At 45.0% G+C, this 19,275-nt stretch overlaps 1 protein-coding gene across 1 annotated transcript; it reads left to right on the top strand.

Moving 5' to 3' along the window:
* The first annotated feature begins 2,216 nt into the window (after positions 1-2,216).
* On the top strand, positions 2,217-18,001 carry cdc5l (CDC5 cell division cycle 5-like (S. pombe)). Its single transcript, XM_042072548.1, has 16 exons — positions 2,217-2,418; positions 3,192-3,295; positions 3,611-3,772; positions 3,950-4,077; positions 4,215-4,314; positions 4,806-5,024; positions 5,436-5,580; positions 5,928-6,116; positions 6,865-7,013; positions 7,577-7,739; positions 9,660-9,827; positions 10,377-10,457; positions 10,875-11,117; positions 13,778-13,975; positions 16,525-16,737; positions 17,226-18,001. Exons 1-16 carry the CDS (start codon positions 2,374-2,376, stop codon positions 17,331-17,333), a joined length of 2,415 nt encoding a protein of 804 aa, XP_041928482.1. The 5' UTR covers positions 2,217-2,373; the 3' UTR covers positions 17,334-18,001.
* Positions 18,002-19,275: the final 1,274 nt, after the last annotated feature.

Below are 19,275 nucleotides of genomic sequence, written 5' to 3'. Positions count from 1 at the left end.
GAGGAGCGCACGCCGTCAGTGCCAGCTTCAATTTGAAGCAATTTCACCTCCATCCAGCTGTGATGTGTTCCTTGCGATGTGATTTGTTTTGCAAACATCATTACCAAACCATGAAATTTTATTGACTCCGTGTTATCCCTGAAGCACCCAATACGTCATATGAGAAGCACATACTAATTACAGCTCTAAGCAAGTGTGGCAGCTTACTCAGAAATATATATATATTTATATATTGGAAAAGTTTTTCACTGTGACAATTATAGGGACAATTAAAAGTCCACTGCATGTGGTGCTGTACCTGGTGTGTTAACTTATGTTGATAAAAGACATGATGCATGAAGTGATTTAAATAGTTTTACTCAGCAAGCGCTTTGCAAAGATGTACAAAGTCATATAGACCCTTTCAACAAGGTAAACAAAAACAATGCTTGAACGTTCTATTTGGGCCCCAATCTACTTCCTCTGCATTAAGATAACATATGGAATGTTAAAAAGGAAGTCTTGTGGGGCCAACTATGATGCTGATAATGGAACTCTCTTGAAAGGGTCCATAAAGAAATCAGACACTTGTCCCTCATTGAATTCTCCCTTTGCTGAACCAGCGCAACAATGTGCACTGCCATTCAGCTCACATTGTCTCAGGGGACGTCTTTTATCAGGGTGGATGTCCATGGCCTCTGCATCGCTGTCTGTGTTGTAGGTCAAGGGCGCCACTGCTTCCTCGGCTGCTAACAAGAGGAGAAGGACTCCTGAATCTGACCAGACTTTGGATTGCTTGGTTGGGCCATTTCCAGTGGCTCTTCAAAGCACTTTGAACTTGCTCCACTCAGAAGTCACAAGTACTGAGGCTGAGCCCTCAGGAAGGGCCATCAGCTATGCAGTACTCTTCACTTCTCTTCCTCTGCCTTGAGCCTGTTGATGGAGGCTACCTCTCTGGCTACAGCTTGATGATTATGGGAGGCATACAGGTTTATTTGATCTCTGTGTGCCTTCCACAATCTGCAGGGTGCTCTTCAAGAAACATGCACCCCCTAGGTCTACATCGATGTGCTAGCTGTGGAATGCCTGACGCATTGAGAAGGCAATACACTGTAAAGTTTTACTATTGTGTACGTGAGGTCATTACTTTAAATACAGTCTTGAGCTGTCTCCCTGACAAAGAGCCTGCTCTCCGAGTCACTTTAATGCCAAGTAAAAATGGTTTATATGTTGTCATCCTTAGGCTACTCAGAAGAACACCAAATGTCAATCAACTCTGCTGACTTCAACCAATGGCAGTGCAGTTGCCACCGAAACTTGTGAGGCTACTGTTGGTGTCAATGCCCAAATGTAACCCTATCCTTGAATATGGGGCAGACAGATGAGACAGACAAGCCATGGCATCTTTCCCCCCCTCATGCTAAATGTATGAGTGCAGCCTGTGTCCTGCTTTGCCAGCAGCACCACCAGACTCACCACATCCAGGGTCCAGCAGGCGCCTCGGACCAGACTGCTGGCCTTGATGTGCACCCGCAATCTCTGGTCTGCCAGCCCCGCGGTGGACAGGATGGAGGCATCCTGCATGGTGGAGCTGGTGAGGGGGCTCGGGTGGAGGGTGCCAGGCCCATTCTGAGCCAGCAGGGGCAGGGGGAGCGGAGAGCTCGCCGGCCTCTCTCACACAGCTGCCTGCACAGCAGCCTGTCTGGCTCCGAGGGGCTGAGCGGCTGCTGCCCCACTGACACGCACCTTTTAAGATGGACGGCCAACAGGGCAGCAGAACCTGCACAGCTGGGCCTGGTGGAGCCCTGAGGCATGATCAACTTGCCTTACGGTTAGTAGGCTACAAGACTTTTTTCCTTGACAATTCAGGCTCTACTTTACACAAAGGTTAGAGAGTAGAGCATCTTAATATGTGTTTTGTGTCAAGAAGAAGTTTAAATGTATTGAAAAATATAAAATAATAGCCTATTTATAATAGTCTATTATACTTTACAGAACACCTTGCCAAAACCCCTCAGTGTTTACAGATGGTAACATCAAGTGTGTGCTTTTTGACAGCTGTTGTTGTCTAATATTGGCTTCTCGTGTATGCTAATATATAGCCTATAAGTCTGTAGGAAAAATAATTCGAAACACAAACGTTCATGCTTGTTGCATGGTTGCAAGGTAGCCGCCACTACACTAGGTGGCAAACATCCACTGGCGCTTTTTATCCTTTTTTTCCTAGAGAAAATTCAGCTACCCACAATTCCGTTGAACGGTACTGGACGCCATAGTTGTTCGCGTTGGAAACTCAACGCATTGTGAGATTTACGTTTTCCCTGAAAGTTTTCCACTTCCCTGGTGTTATTTTTTGTTTGCAACTGTGAGGACTTGAAATATTAATCTGCCAAGATGCCGCGTATTATGATCAAGGGTGGTGTTTGGCGAAACACCGAGGTACGTAACTATGTTTATCAAGCTAACTAGTATGGCTAGCTAATATTAGCTAACTGCTAATGTTAGTTCGCTGTAATGTTTAGAGGCTGTGTAGCAAACTCTAACCATTTAGCTAACATTACTCTCTATTAATTACATAAAGGAAATGGGCTTATGATTGTGTATGTAGATACAATTGTGTTCGTTGCATGCTGATAACGTATGAACTGAAATAGTTTGGAAATTGCACCAACTTGCCCCCCTTGTCAAGACATGTCGTATCTAACGTTAACGTTAGCATGCATAATCTTTAAATAAGCAAAATAGCCAGTTTTCAGCTATAATTTAGGAGCTTTCAATGATTGGTATAGGTATTATGTCCTATTTGTCTAGTCTTTGTTTACTGTAGTACAACATGAACTCAGACCAGTTGTCATGCTCTTTTGAGACAGTTGGGTTGCTGCTAGCTAATTCATGTTAGAAGGTAAACAGTGGTGCCATACATGTTGTTGAGGTTGTTTGCAAGCTACAATTTTTGTAAAACTTTGAAAGGTAGGCTACTTGTAAAGTATTGTCTCTTATCTTCTCCCCTGTATCGATTCTAACGTTACTCGTCACTGATCCCCTCACTTCTTTGCCATTTTTCAGTTGATTACCATGTGATGACATGCAGGCATATTGAGTCTGTCATTAGTCCACGGAAACCAACTCAGAACTCAGTTGTGTACCATACATGGGACATGGTTGATAGATCATTAATTTTCTCTGCACATTTCACCTCTTTCCATTTGTAGGATGAGATTCTTAAAGCAGCTGTTATGAAATATGGCAAAAACCAGTGGTCTCGAATTGCATCTCTTCTGCACAGAAAATCGGCCAAACAGTGCAAGGCTAGATGGTAAGTTGTTCCATGCAAGTGTGTTACGATTTCACATGCCATTACAGTGCATGGTTGGCATTGTGTGTCCAGTGAGTGTTGCATTTCTTTTTTTAAAAGTATATTTTTGGGACTTTTTGCCTTTATTCAGATAGAACAGTAAAGAGTGACAGGAAGTAAGTGAGCGAGATAAATGAGGGGGTGGGATTGGGAAATGGCCGCAGGTTGGATTCGAACCTGGGTCCCCGAGGGTACTTGGACCCCTACATGGTATGGGTGCTTTAGCCTGTTGCAGGGTGTTGCATTTCAAGTGTCCTGAATTTGTCTTGTGGATAGGTATGAGTGGCTGGACCCCAGCATCAAAAAGACAGAATGGTCCAGAGAGGAAGAAGAGAAGCTGCTCCATCTGGCCAAGCTGATGCCCACCCAATGGAGAACCATCGCCCCCATCATCGGCCGCACGGCTGCCCAGTGTCTGGAGCACTACGAGTTCCTGCTGTGAGTCTCAAGCATGCAGACAGAAGAACCACTTCATGCAGCACATTGCCGTGTTTGGAGTAGCATATAGGCCTATGTCTGTCTTACATCTGTATATGCCAACCACAACATGTTTAAGTACTGACTCATAATGGACGTTTGAGTGATTTTGGGTGTGTTTGTGTGTTTGCACTGCAGAGATAAAGCAGCTCAAAGAGACAATGAGGAGGATGCAGGAGATGACCCCCGCAAGCTTAAACCGGGAGAGATTGACCCAAATCCTGAGACCAAGCCCGCCAGGCCCGACCCTGTGGACATGGACGAAGGTGAGCTTCTCCGGCCATCAGGAAAAGTGTTCTGATGTCCTCGCGCACATGCACCATAAAGCGTCTGCTAAACGAGTAAACGTAAATGTGTTCCCATGCTGTTTGCTGTAGTTTCATCACTCCTGTGTTTTTTCCAGATGAGCTGGAGATGCTGTCGGAGGCCAGGGCTCGTCTGGCCAACACTCAAGGCAAAAAGGCCAAGAGGAAAGCCCGAGAGAAGCAGCTGGAGGAGGCCAGGTAAAGGTCGCAGGTCATAGTTCAAGAGGTTCAGCTCAGTCACAATCAAAGCACTGTGTTTTCTAATGGGTATCATTGCCAAGTAACACTTCACCAGAATGTTTTGTCCTGGTATCTGTTTTGTCCTGGTGTCTTTTGTGAATGAGTTTTATTTTATTTGTTTTGATTGCACTCTGGTCAGTGTAAGCTGTGTATAAATATGCATTAGAAATAAATTTGACTTACTTACTAAAGAGTTGAACGAATCCGTATTGTTATTTTCTCACTAAAACCAAGTATACATCCATCACAAGACCATTTTAAAAACTGCTATGCTGTTTTTGTTTTTTATTTTTTAAACTATGGTGCAAGTGTACTGAGCCCTGTTATTTTTCCTTGGTGACAATTGCTGAAGCTGTAAAATTATACTAATGATCAGTCCAGTGTCTGGAAAGGCAGCTTCTCCTTTAGACATCCTGTTAATGCTGGTGCTCTGGTCCTGTCCATGTCAGACGGCTAGCTGCCCTTCAGAAGCGCAGGGAGTTGCGGGCGGCAGGCATCGACATCCAGAAGAAGAGGAAGAAGAAGAGAGGCGTGGACTACAACGCCGAGATTCCCTTCGAGAAGAAGCCGGCCCTGGGCTTCTACGACACGTCCATGGAGAACTACGACAACCTGGAGCCCGACTTCAAGAGGCTCCGTCAGCAGCACCTGGATGGGGAGCTGAGGAGGTGAGTGGACTTGATACACTGCTATCGACTGGCTACTGTCCATTGGGTTTAGTCTTTTCTAAAGTAGAATGAAAAGTTTCACTAGTGTAAAAGGCTCATTTGGGATGATGGTAGCACAGTGGTTAAGGAGCTGGGCTAGAATGAAGTAGCCAGAAAGTTGTGGGTACAATTCCCGGCTTCCACCGATGTGCCCTTGAGCAAGGCACTTAACCTCGAGTTGCTCCAGGGACAATGGCCCTTGTAATGTAGTTGACGTAAGTGACTTTGGACAGAAGCATCTGCTAAATTAATATATGTCATGTAAATGTAATTTTTCCAAGCTTTTCCAAAGGCAGTGTTCCTTATTCCAAAGGTAGTTTGATATTTTTATTTTTTATTGCCCCTTGATTTGTAAATTCTCCTGCACCACAGTGAGAGAGAAGACAGAGAGCGCAAAAGGGACAAGCAGAAGATCAAGAAGAAGAAGGAGTCTGACCTCCCGTCTGCCATCCTGCAGACCAGCGGCGTGTCCGAGTTCACCAAGAAAAGGAGCAAGCTGGTCCTGCCCGCCCCTCAGGTAGAGAAGACTCACCACACTATTCTCTGGGCCTGGTTTTCCCCCACAGACGGACAAGGAAGTTGTCAGTGCATGAATTTGTTTAAAGAAACACTGTTTTCATGAAACTTCTAAAAATGCTACTTTGCGGTGTGTCAATAAATTAGCAAATATTTTATTGATTTATAGCAAACATATTATATATGTTATTTGTTCTTTCTAGAAGAGATGACGTTTCCTTTAGTGGCACAGTAGGGACAGAGACTGAGGGAGGGATCGTGCAAAGTGGAGATTTGAAATGTAGAATATGGTCTGGTTCTGAAGCTGGCCCGTGCTATTTTGCTCATGATGTGTTCTTGTTTTTTTAGATTTCTGACGGCGAGCTGGAGGAAGTGGTTAAACTGGGCCAGGCCAGTGAGATCGCCCGCCAGACGGCCGAGGAGTCCGGCATCACCAACTCGGCCTCCAGCGCCCTGCTGTCCGAGTACAACGTCACCAACAACACCATGGCGCTGCGCACTCCCAGAACCCCCGCTGCCCAGGACAAAATCCTCCAGGTGAGTCCGGCCTCCATAAGATCGGATGCGAGCGTGCGGCCTCCATAAGATCGGATGCGAGCCTGCGGCCTCCATAAGATCGGATGCGAGCGTGCGGCCTCCATAAGATCGGATGCGAGTGTGCGGCCTCCATAAGATCCCATGCGAGCGTGCAGCCTCCATAAGATCCCATGCGGCCTCCATAAGATCCCATGCGAGCGTGTAGCCTCCATAAGATCCCATGCCAGCAGGGAGGCGTATCATTTACATTTGTTCATTTGGCAGACGCTTTTATCCAAAGCGACTTAACCGCAATATAATAGAATAACATTTGAGCTACAGTGCAGAGGAGACCTTAGCTAGGAATTACCACTGCATCTGTCAATACTAGCACTAGAGGATAGGAGTTATATTATAAGTACTAGTCAAAGTGTGGTAGGAGGAGAAAGTGGTAGAAGGAGGGAAGAGAGGGAGGAGGTAGAGGAGCGAGGAGAGGGAGGTGGAGATGAGGGATGAGCGCATCAGGTGTGTCAGGTTGTCGGGAGGTGGAGATGAGGGAAGAGCGCATCAGGTGTGTCAGGTTGTCAGAAGGTCAGGTCAGGTTACTTTATTGGTACCCATAGGTAAACTAGGTTTACAGTCTAGGAGGCAGGACATCCTTAACACTTTGTAGACCACCACATGACATACAACACAAGCGCTAGGAGAGGAGGCATCACTTGGTCCGGCAGCCTGTGCGTGAACAGATTGTTCCTCTGTGTGTTTTCAGGAGGCTCAGAATCTGATGGCGCTAACGAACGTGGACACTCCTCTGAAAGGAGGCCTGAACACGCCCCTCCACGAGAGCGACTTCTCCGGCGTCACCCCTCAGAGACAGGTGGTGCAGACCCCCAACACTGTCCTCAGCACCCCCTTCAGGTATGCCTATGCAATGTATGGATGACCAGATAGATGTTTTGGCGATTATCAGTTTGAGAATTTTTCTCAAAAAGTCTTAACAGACTTTACCGCTATGCAAAGAGGTGTTCTCTTTAGGTTTCTTTAGGTTTAGGAGTCTCACAACAGCGATACATTTTTCTTCAAGTATGAAAAAATAATTTGCTTTTACTCTTGACTGTCCCATGCAATGACGCACAAATCCCAATTTAAAACAAAAAACTGTTACAGTATTTATAATTGTCATGTGGTGGAATTGGAGGCAAATTCTTTTTTTGAACACGACACCAGCTTGTGTCTGGTATGCCTTCCAGGCATGTTAAAAATACTGCTGCTTTTTCTGACATTTGTTTCTCAGCAGACCCATTAAAAAATAACCAATAAAAATGAGGTCTTTACAGTATTTCATTACCATGCTGGAAATTAGAGGTTAGTTTTGGGAACACAACACCTGCTTGTTTCAAGTGTCCCTTCCGGGGACATTCCACAGACCACTGCTTCTGTGCATGTTTTCTGACCACCTGTCGTTGGCTGACCTCCCGCAGGACCCCGAGTCACGGCGCAGAGGGGATGACCCCCCACAGCGGCATGACCCCCAAACCCACTGTGGCTGTAACCCCCGGACGCACCCCGCTGCGGGACAAACTCAACATCAACACAGAGGACGGTTCGGTCGACTACACTGACCCGGCCTACAACAAACATCTGGTACGCTGAGCACGACTACGCAGCAGACGAGCTCGTAGGCTAGTCGCCACTGTTAGCTTTTTAGTCGCATTCTGTCATCCATGCACAGCTCAAAATTGACGTTGCATTCCATTTGACTCGTAGGTGGGAACTGGGGATTGCGTTACACCCAAGTTGACTGTGTTGCAGTTGTAATAAGTTGGAAAAACAAGATGCTCAACCATTTGTTAGCAATTGTTTGTTGTTAGTGATTGTTATCAGACATAGCAATACCAGTTCATAACAATGCATAACATCAGGGGTGGGCAACTAATTTCCCCAAGGGGGCACATGACAAACTGGGACTGTTGAGGAGGGCCGGACCCAAAATACCGAACTCAAGGCTGAACTCAATTTTGTCCAATACTATTCTGTTCTTGTATAACATTAAGTAAATCATATGGTTTTGTTTACTACTCGTAAGAACAGATGCAAATGTGAGGGAGACCAAGGAAAAACAGCAATAGGCTATTTAATGTATGTCCAGTATTTAATCCTCATTCTCGAAAATGTTTTTTTGACATTGACATTTTTTTTCCAGTTTTCAAAGGCTGATATAAAAAAGTACTACAATATCTATATAATTAGGCTAGGCCATGAAAATGTGAAGGAATCAGTACAACCATAGGCCTGTGCCACCATTTCATCAATACTTAGCAATATTTCATCATTAAATCATTACCATCATTAAATTAACTCAGATGCAGAATTAGACTATGAAAATGTGAAGCAGACAATAGTAGGCTGTCATTAGTTAATCAACATGCACAAAGAAAACTATTTTAAAAATGTAGGCTATGTTTTTGCTTTAACTTTATGCACAAAACTGTGATTGGTCAACTCGCCCTGTGTGTTGAGCCGGCTGCTTCAAGCAACCTGTGGGTAGTAGCATCATACTAGTTCGCTAACATAAGCTTTGCAAATAAACTCAGACATATTTTGGTTACAGTGACGGGGTTATCCGAATGTAAACTGTCTATCTGCCAGTAACGTTTTGAAATTAACACTTCGTATCTCCAACAAACAGCAGGAGTTCGTTCTGACAACCTTTGCGGTGGTGAGCGACGCAGACATAAGAGACACAAAACTTTGAAAGGTTTACGCCGACTTAAAGGCAACTGCATTGTGTCGACGCAGAAGCATAAATTCTATTCACCAGCACATCAGTGACGGTGTTTAGATCGTATGCATCCACGCACAAATGTATGGGCGTACAAATAGCAGTCGCTTTCAAAATAAAACCAACGATATTGATTTGCGTGCATTATCTCTATGCTAGGCTCTTGACTATTGTTCTTTCACGGACCTTACGCGGGCCGGTCAGGGAAAGCCCATTGGCCGGATGTGGCCCGCGGGCCGTATGTTTGCATTACATGGTATTTTATGTATATAAACGTTGTTGTAACATAGCAAGAGATAGAATTTGGACACTATTGTTTCTACGACTGATTTAATGAGATCCAGATAGGGCAGAATCTTTTTGTTTAAAAAAAAAAACGCATTTCAAATACGCATTTCATTTACGCATTTCATTTACTGTTGATGGGTGTAGCTATCTTGAAATTCCCCGGGGTGCGAATACGAATGCAGAGGGTTGAAACTTCCTACTCGTACCTGTTGCTTTTACTGTATTCACCACCACGACCACCATCATTTTGAGTCCCATTTATGACATTACTCTACTATTACACATGCGTCCATTTTCCACTTCTCATGCTTGTCTGTCTGCGGTGTCTACAGCACTTGCATAGATTTACTTCAGATATGGACATTACACATGGTTACTTTACAGAAGAGGCCATTATTAAAACCTTGGGTTAATAGTCCCCTTTGCTAACTGCGCTTGTTAAAGGTGGAGGGTCCTTCAGCACTAACTGTCCTCTTGTGCACTGTCTGTGTCAGCAACGAGAGACCCGGGAGCAGCTGAAGATGGGCCTGATGTCGCTGCCACTCCCAAAGAACGACTTCGAGATCGTACTGCCCGAGAACGCGGAGCGGGAGCTGGAGGAGGAGCGCGAGATGGACGAGAGTTTTGTGGAGGACGCCTCCGAGATTGAATTACGCAAAAAGGTCAGTGGTTAGTCCATAATGGCCTAGCAGGGTTTAAGGGTTTAACAAAGGCTTCAGTCAGGTCAGGTATACTTTGTGCTTTTTACACCATAGCAATGAAGATAATGGACTTCTCTTAGGTGGAGTGTACATCTGTTATGCATCCCAGTCAGCTGCTTATTTACTGTCTTTTGCCATTAAAGGCAGCCTGATGAAAAGTTATTGTTAAAGGTGCCAGGAAGTCTCATCATTACATTTATTCATTTACATTTATTAACTTAGCAGACACTTTTTATATTACTATTAGTGGCAGTGTAACATTATTATGTTGAAAGAGAAACAAAAATTATTTCTTCCCATCAAGGACATATCAGCACTAATCCACATGTAGTATTTTTGATATGACATGCAGATCTCTTTACACTTAATTACACGAATAGTTATTGTATATTGCTGTGAGTACTGGTCAGTAGGTTGTCATGTTTACTGGTCGGTAAGTTGTCATATGTACTGGTCAGTAGGTTGTCGTGTGTGTGATCTCATTCTCGCAACTTCGTTCTCTGTCGGCAGGCGGTGCGCGACGCGGAGCGGGAAAAGGAGCTGAAGCAGAGACACATGGCCGTGCAGAGAGAGCTGCCCCGTCCTTCAGAGGTCAGATACCACCACTGCAATGCTAAACAATTATAATTCGCCTATGGTGATCACCTACAGTAGACTGTAGACACAGCAGCATCGTTTATTTATAGAGAATCCACACATGGCTCAAGTTTTTTTTTTAATAGTAGAACACAATGCATGTTAGCATAGTCGTTAAGGAGCTGGGCTAGCATGCAGCAGTCAGAAAAATTGTGGATTAATTTCCTGCATATCACCATTGTGCCCTTGAGCAAGGCACTTAACCTTGAGTTGCACTGGGAAAAAGGTCCCTTGTATTAATTGACATATGTAAGTTGCTATGGATAAAAATGTCAGCCGATTGAATAAGTATAAAAAATTAATAAGTATATTGAAGAGGGGAGAGGTCTTGTAAAGGGCAGACGCTCACTGCTGAGTGTTTTGTCTTGTCAGGTAAACGAGACCATCCTGAGGCCGCAGAACGTGGATCCTCCTCTTACAGAGCTTCAGCTGGCCGAGGAGCTCATCAAGAAGGAGATGATCACCATGGTCCACTTCGACAGCCTGCACCACCCCTACGTCGAGGCCCTCAGCAAGAAGGCCAAGGGTGTGAGCTCCAGCTCCAACAACGCAGAGCACATCGCCTTCCTGGAGAAGAACCCCTACAACAAGATAGGAGAGGAGGACCTCAAAAAGGTCAGTGTTCCGGTTCTGGACTCTTCAGAATCAGATTGCCCTTTATTGTCATGGTACATGCATAAGCAATGACATTGAGATTGTCACAAAATTTTGCAGACATAACAAGACGGCACATATTAACATAGGATAAATGAGAATTGTGATCATTTAAATAGAATACCGTAATTTCCCATCTATTAGCCGCGGCTTATACATTGTTTTGGCCAAATTTCTTCAGCTATCAGCTTCAGATACACAGGGGCAGTTAATATGGTATTAATATGGTTTTGTTTCTTTTAACTTGCATAAAACACTGTCCTGCGGGCGGCTAGGGTTGGGTACCTATCACATTTGAACCAATATCGGTACCGGTGCCGATGCCGAGGTTCAGTGTCTGTATTCAACGGTACATTCTTTGGTACCTTACCTTTACTGAATCCGTAACACCTTGTTTGTAACAACGACAACATTTAATAAATAAAAAAAAACTCTACATACATATATATATATATATATAGATAGATAGATAGATAGATAGATAGATAGATAGATAGATAGATAGATAGATATAGATATGTGTGTATATAATACAAACCCCTCTCCATTCCTAAAATATGAACAGTGAATAGTAAACGTTTTTTTAAACAGACTCAATCAAACAAATAGTCTATTAGCAGGGCTCAAGTTTTGAGGACTGGCAAGAGTGTAATTCCCATCGAATCCCCCATTAGTGCCGTTGACTGATGCTGGCTGCAGGTGTTCTTTCTGCAGCTGTGGATACATGAACTCGGGCTATCGAACAGGGTAGGCCTACTTCTCTCTCTAACATATATTTTACGACGACCCTCTCTGATCTGCTGACCGCTTCTAGCATGGCGCAGCGGAGCAAAAGCATGCAGTTTCTTTGCCTATAGCAACTGTTGTCATGACATCTAACATTACAGCGAAGTTGTATTTGGCAAATAGCATTATTAACGTTAATGCTGTTAAGACATCATTTCCATCTATCGTAGCCACGAAACATTTAAATAGCATTAAAACGCTGTTTTCCTGTCACATATGCTTTGAAGTCTTGTTTTACCGTTATGAATGGATTCAGCTCACTCGCGATTTAGAATGATGGGTGCATTTCATAGCACTCCGTCAACTGTGATATTATTTTTAAGTTCTTACCAGGGATACTGTTCTGATTCATAATTTATGCCCGCGCCTGGCGCAACACATGTAGGTTTAAATGGTGCATATTAAGTTAGCCATAATAACTTTCGCTTTTGAGACAGACATAACGTTACACTTAGACATGAGCTCAGCTGGTGCACTCGCTTCTGATGCACATGAAATTACCGAAATTTGACACCGTTTGATTTCATGTGAACCAGTACTCGGGAATAATTCAGTCGGTAAAGGTACAGTGTTCGGTACCCAACCCTACCTGCGGCTTATACACAATGCGGTTAATACACAGGAAATTACTGTAAGTAATGTGCATGAAATGAAGTGCAGGTGCGTAGCAACGTGGATGGATGGATGAGCGACACTTCTCCACCCACTCCTGCTACACAGCTATTTTGCACTTGAAAGAGTATCAGGAATTGAGCACTTGGAGTTTACTACCAGGATCATTTTGATTTCAGCACTGGACAGTATTATGATAAATGCACTTAATATTAGTGGGCATATTTTTTTGCAATCCATTTGCAAAAGAAAAATTGTTATTTTGCTAAAAATAGTGTGTCAGTGTGTATCAGCGTTTGGTTTTCATCACGCTCAGCTTGTCCTCTCTGGCGAGGCTCCTGCAAGCCGATGCAGCGCTTTGGGAACTTGAGCTCGGAGTGGAGACGAGATGGCAGAGTTGGCTTGGCCCTCGTCACGTCCAAGTGCTCCTGAGGACATTCTGCGGGCTTGAGGTTTGGGAGGCCGAGGCAAAGCCACTGTGTGTGTGTGTGTGTGTGTGCGCTCTGCGGAGGGCCGCCGTCCCCTCTGGCACGGAGCGGTCTGCAGTCAGACTCCGTCCCAAGCAGCACAACGTGCAGCAGAGCCATGCCAGATCTATTTGGAGTATGAGAGAGCGAGCCAGCCGAGCTCGGATGGTCCCCTATATTCACACAGATGTTGGACTTCCAAGGATTTTTAGCAAAGATTTTTTTTTTTTTTTTTTTGGAGTTACTAAAGCCTGGGTTGTGTGTTTTTGGTTATGTATGTGCTCAGGGTTACTATGAGTCATTGAAATCCTTAAACGTTTGTGAGTTTTAGAAAAAGAAAAATCAAGGCCTTTTGAAAGTTTTAGAAAATACATGGGTCATTGAAAGTGCCTGAAATATAATTTGTTAGAAAAGGGCTACAAGGGATGCTACATTGTCTGCCATTACAGAAGCACAGCACAATTGAGAAATGTTGAAGTCTCTAAGCATTCAAGGCTCTCTCTCTTTTTTAGTTCTTATCTGTGAGGCTCTGTAAGCCTTAATAGTTCTCAGTATAAACATGATCTGTGTTGGAACAGGGATCTTGATCTTGACACAGTCCCAAACTATGGTGTGCTGGATCCCTGAATTTGAGAGAACTGGCTGTAGAAAGTATTTGAAAGTGTCTTTGACATATAAGAAGGTGTGGTGCCCTGACCGTCTAAAAGTATGAAGTAGTGAAGATGCTGTTTGTTTTTTAAATGACCTTTCCTGCAGGCCTCAGAGCTCCTGACGCAGGAGATGGAGGTGGTGAAGTCGGGCATGGGCCACGGTGACCTGTCCATAGACGCCTACAACCAGGTGTGGGAGGAGTGCTACAGCCAGGTGCTTTACCTGCCCGGCCAGAGCCGCTACACCAGGGCCAACCTGGCCAGCAAGAAGGATCGTATCGAATCCCTGGAGAAGAGGTTGGAGGTAGGCCGATCTTCCTCAGCGTGTCAATTGTCATTCTGATTTTCTCCCAGTAGGTGGTAGTGTTGCACAACTCTGTGCTGTGATCTACGAGGGTGAGTTCTGGAGCAAAATTTGCCCTTGAATATTGGCGGACCTTGTTTTTATTCTTTTTGTAAAAGCATCAGCTCACAATTATTTTTTTCTACTCTAAAATGTCCAATTTGAAGCTTAATTGCTCTTTAATTACAAGCTATCATTCCGTCTGTGAAATGTGGCTCCAATATATTTTTTTTCCCCTCACATATGCACAGACATTTTCCCAGAAGGAAAATGGCCTCAAATTATATTTTCTGTAATTATGTCATTCATCACTTAATCCTGGATTCCAATTTGCCCGTTCTCACATTTGTGTCTGAAGTTTCATGAGTCGAACGTCAGCGACTTTTTTTTTATTATTATTATTATTTAAAGTCTTTCCAGCCAATCGCCCTCTCGTCTTTTTATAAATAAATGAATGGATTGAAATGGTGACAGTTTAATCAGCTTAATCATGCGAGGGTCATGGACTAATTAAGAGTCTCTCTGGAGTAATCATGCATCTATGAGCTGTTTTAACGCCACTCCAAACAGCCCGTGGCCGTAAAGACACAGGGATGTGTGCTCTGGTTTCAGAGAGATAGAGTGAGGAGGAGGGTGCGAGAGAGAGAGGAAGAGAGACGCATATGTGCAAAGTTTCAGTTAATCAGGGGGAGAGCCGTCTCCACAAAGGGTGCGTTTGTTTCATATTTTTTGGCTCGGAACACTGGGCGGAAACTTGGAGCCCATTCACACAGCAGCGCTGTCGGAGGCGATGGGGGCTGGGGGCGTTGTGTGTGTGTGTGTGTGTTGGGTGTGTGTGTCTGTCTGTGTGTGTGTGTGTGTGTGTGGGTGTGTGTGTCTGTCTGTGTGTGTGTGTGTGTGTGTGTGTGTGTGTGTTGGGTGCGCGTGTGTGTGTCTGTGTCTGTGTGTGTGTGTGTGGGGGGGGGGTGCTCGTGTGTGTGTGTGTGTGTGTGTGGAGAGAGGGGGGAGGTTGGGTGTGATGAGGGGGTGGCTGCAGTCACTTCATTCAATGAAGCAACAGGATTTTTAGTTCTGGCAGCTGCATACCACATTTATCAACTAGCAGCGGGAGGCTCTGATGCCGCACACCAGCACTAACCCCTGGGGGGAGAGTGCACATGGGCGCGAGTCTGTGTGTGTGTGTGTGTGTGTGTGTGTGTGTGTGTGTGTGTGTGTGTGTGTGTCTCTCTCTCTCTCTCTCTCTGTGTGTGGGAGGGGTCTTGAAGCCCAGCGGCAGGGGTCTTGAATCGTGGCCTCCATCCTCGCCGACGGCCCCCCTCGGTGCAGCGCCGCGGCAACCGCAGAGAGTCAACAAGGCCGGCGGGTTCATGCGCCGAGGCCGCACACAGACCGCCTGCTGGGGAGGGGGTCGAGGAGCAGGATGGGGGGGGGGGGGGGGGGGCTGGCACTGGGGCTGAGGCGGTGTGGAGCTACACTAATGCTGCTGCTGCTGCTGCCGCCGCTGGAGTTTACGGTCAGCACTTAGTCTGCCCACTCCCTCCCCACGTGCTCTCTTTCATGTTCTCTCCTCTGTTGTTTGGTCATTAGCTTTCTCTGTTTGGCTGCCTTTAGTATTTTTTTTTTCTCATCTCGGCTCACTTTGTCCCTCTCACCCCCCACTCCTCTCCTATGGCACTGCCACAAACGCACGAGATTGCCCAATCTGTGTTATTCTTGTGTTATTCTCTGTGTTATTGCCTTCTTTAATTGTATAAATGACCTTACGCTGGCCACCTAGAAGGGCAGGGATCGGAGTGTGTAAGGAGATCTGTGTTGGAAAGTGGTCTGGTAATGGAGGAACTCGGAGGAGATGCAGTGTGTTGTTGCCATGGAACGTGTTGACGTTGGACGAGTCATGTCGTTTTTTCCTCCAGTAGTATTGTTTTAAGTGCTGGCTGTTCTTGTGCAAGTCACAGGTAATTGTAAAACTAACCCTTCTGTAAATGGTTTGTGTTGAGTTGGTATTTGTGGTACTCGGTGTATATATATATATATATTTTTTTTTTTTTATGTTTTCCAACACTGGAAAATGGAAAAAAGTATTTTATATATATATATATATATATATATATATATATATATATATATGAAGTGTCAGTGTTAGACAACAGAAACGTGTGCATGAGTTTGCAGTTATGACTGCAGCTGAAAAAGAGGCCTCGTGTTTTGGTGTGACCTGTCAGCGCCAGTCGACAGGATTCGGAATTCCCCACATGATGTATGTTTGATCACAGGGCGGCCAATCCCTGCTGGGAAAAGAGTAAAGTAAAGGTCGTCATTGGTCAGGTACATCGTAATCAGTCTCAAAAGCAGTCATTTCCTGGAAGCGCTTCGAAACAACGAACATTTGTGTAATGATGACTGATTATGATCGTGCTGGTTATGGAGGTTGTGTTTGGGAAACAGACTGTAGAGTGGTTCCCTGAGAATTGTGATTTGCTGTAACTTTGCTGTTGGTGCTCCTCTTGCAGATCAACCGCGGTCACATGACCACGGAGGCCAAGCGAGCGGCCAAGATGGAGAAGAAGATGAAGATCCTGCTGGGCGGCTACCAGTCGCGCGCCATGGGCCTGGTCAAGCAGCTGGGTGACCTGTGGGACCAGGTGGAGCAGGCGCACATGGAGCTTCGCACCTTTGGGGAACTTAAGAAGCAGGAGGACCTGGCCATCCCACGCCGCCAAGAGGTGAGAGGTCACCTGAGGTCATTAGAGGGACCTGAGCATGTGTAGCGCATGACTCTGATGTACATACAACATGGGCAATCAACGTTAAACGGTACAAGAAGTCATTAAAGTGAACTGACCATGGGTATGATGGGTTCATATGTATATGAACTCAGTGTGCAACTGCTGGCCTTCAAAAGGGAAATTTAGCAACAGTGTCTATTTATCTATTTGATTCCAAGAGGGCGATGTTAGCCTTGTGCCTTCAAGTGAAGTAAATGTTATTATAATGAACTTTCAGAAGTTCTGTGAAGGTTGAATTTTCAGAAGTTGCTCTGTGATGTAGCTGGAGAGATTGTCGGTATAATTTTGATCTGTTGCGTCAAAAGGCCATCTTAACGGGCTAAATCCGCTTGGCCGTAATGTGCCAGTCACTCAGTGCATCAGCGCACCTTTCCCTTGTCTCCTCCTGTGTTGTGACCTGCTGTGGGGGTTGTGTCCGATTCCAGGCGCTGAGGGAGGACGTTCAGAGACAGCAGGAGCGTGAGAAGGAGCTCCAGCAGAGGTTTGGAGACCTGCTCCTGGAGAAGGAGACGCTGGTCGGCGAGAAGTTTTAAAACCAACCAAACCAAACCCAACCGAACTGAACTGAATCTGACCATCACTCACAGAGCTGTGTCACTCAGGACCAGCTTGCTCTCTCTTTCTCTCTCTTTCTTTCTTCCTTTCTTTCTCTCTCTCTTTCTCTCTCTCCCTCTCTCTGCCCATAAGCATGTGTCCCATTACCCTGGATTGCTACGCTCTGTACTGGTGGTCAAGCAGAAAACTAGCTTCAAGCACGTTTGTGTGTGTGTGTGTGTGTACGTGTGTGTACGCATTGCTGTTTGTCAGCTTTGACGTTGTGTGTGGGTGCTGGACATTACAGTACGACTCAGTGGTTCCTGTGCCTCAGCTCTGGCTGTAATGTGCAGAGAGATGCTTCAGACCGGTAACTTTTTGTGGGCAGTTAATGTGAAGTACATCACAACATTCTTGTTTTTAAAATCTCAAACAAAACAAAAACAATATTTGTGGATATTGCTTTCTTTACTTGATCTGAAACCGTGTACATAACATTATGTTAGATGTTGGTTATTTTTACATTTGTCGAAAACTAGGCCCTCATTTTCTGTTGAATGTAGGATCTGACCTGCACTTGGTTTGTATCAAGTAAGATGAATGGTCCTCAAACGCAAGGTGGGAGGGTGTCTTGGCAAAGTAATAAAATTTGCTGTCGATTCTAAAACAATGTCTCCTGTTTTTGATACATCCCACGCGGTCAGTAATGGTGGTCAGGTGTATTCAGGCTGAGGTATTTTTAATATTAAAACCTACATCCTAATGAGTTATTTTTCATATTCTATCCACCTCTTAGCATGTATAGAGTTACAGGTTAAGCTTCTCGTTGCTTATTTTTTAGCCAGTTCAACTCAATGGAGCGATTGAACACACCTCCGTGACAAATTGCCGTTTTGTCCTGCACCTTAACTCAAACGTTAGTGCTGGCCGGGTCTAACTGCTATGTTATTGCTACCTTTTGAGGAAACCTGCCGCTGCGAACGCTCAGGGGACCTCGGGCGAGTAACTTTATCTCGGTGTTCGTGTCGAGCTCTAATTACAGTACTCCATAAACACTGCTGCCAGGGCCCCCTTGGGAGAGGCGAGAGGGGGGGCCCGTGCGAAATTTACAGTGTAAACAGCAGGTAGAGGATTGGGTAGATCAAGTAAGGGGAGAGAACATACTACACCCAGCTGCTCTGCTCCGCTCCGCAGTGTGTGGGTCAGGACAGCGAGCCTCTCCTTCTCCCAGAATGCCATTAGTTATGACCTGTTGAGCTCCTCAAATAGCTGTAAAATCAATCGAGAAATATTCGAATGTGGGGAGTGAGCGAGGAGTTCCTTGGATGCTACAAGAAATAAACACAGGAGACTTAGAAACTGTGTAAAATGTGAAATGAAATGAAAAAAAATGAAATGAAAAATTAAATAAATAATGGCATGTTTTTGAGGAACAACATAGTTTATTCGCGGCGGATGCATGGTAATGGCTCTGGTGAGTGAAACGCGCGCTCCGATGGAAATGAGGGCAGTAATGAAGGGAGCCGAAACCTAAAGAGATCAAGCCCTTTCCAATCCACCACTTGAACACAATTTGGAAACGAATCAAGCAACCGCTGCTATTACATCTAATAAGAAAAGCACTGCATTTGCAGTTTTAGGCTGTTGAGATTGGGCACGTCGTCATTTTCGTAGGCCATGTTTTACCAAAGCGCTTGGCCCTCTCTGATGGGGTTTGGCAACCTGGCAAAAACATTGTGGCTTTGATACGTCATTAAGGAAATTGTCAATTTATGTAAAATGTAGTCACTCTATCTGTGCCTTACATCACTGGAAAACCAATCATGCTGTGGGCTTCGTCGGATGTCAACTAAGCGGGTAAGGTCTGTGAACTTGCTCGGCAGTGGTAGCCAGGCTTAATTAATTGTTCTTATAGGATGTTTGATCAGAGACCTTTTGAGG

This window comes from Alosa sapidissima, chromosome 19 (assembly GCF_018492685.1).
Source record: "Alosa sapidissima isolate fAloSap1 chromosome 19, fAloSap1.pri, whole genome shotgun sequence".
In the NCBI taxonomy this organism is placed as follows: Eukaryota; Metazoa; Chordata; class Actinopteri; order Clupeiformes; family Clupeidae; genus Alosa; species Alosa sapidissima.
The sequence above is the reverse complement of the archived record's forward strand: the minus strand, read 5'-3'. Positions and strand labels throughout refer to the sequence as shown.

Bases quoted from the DNA above. Each gene is read 5' to 3' on its own strand.
- cdc5l (XM_042072548.1), top strand. From the start codon at position 2,374: ATGCCGCGTATTATGATCAAGGGTGGTGTTTGGCGAAACACCGAG. The intron at 3,296-3,610 runs GTAAGTTGTTCC...TCTTGTGGATAG, and splicing joins AAACAGTGCAAGGCTAGATG to GTATGAGTGGCTGGACCCCA. The intron at 10,458-10,874 runs GTCAGATACCAC...TTGTCTTGTCAG, and splicing joins AGCTGCCCCGTCCTTCAGAG to GTAAACGAGACCATCCTGAG.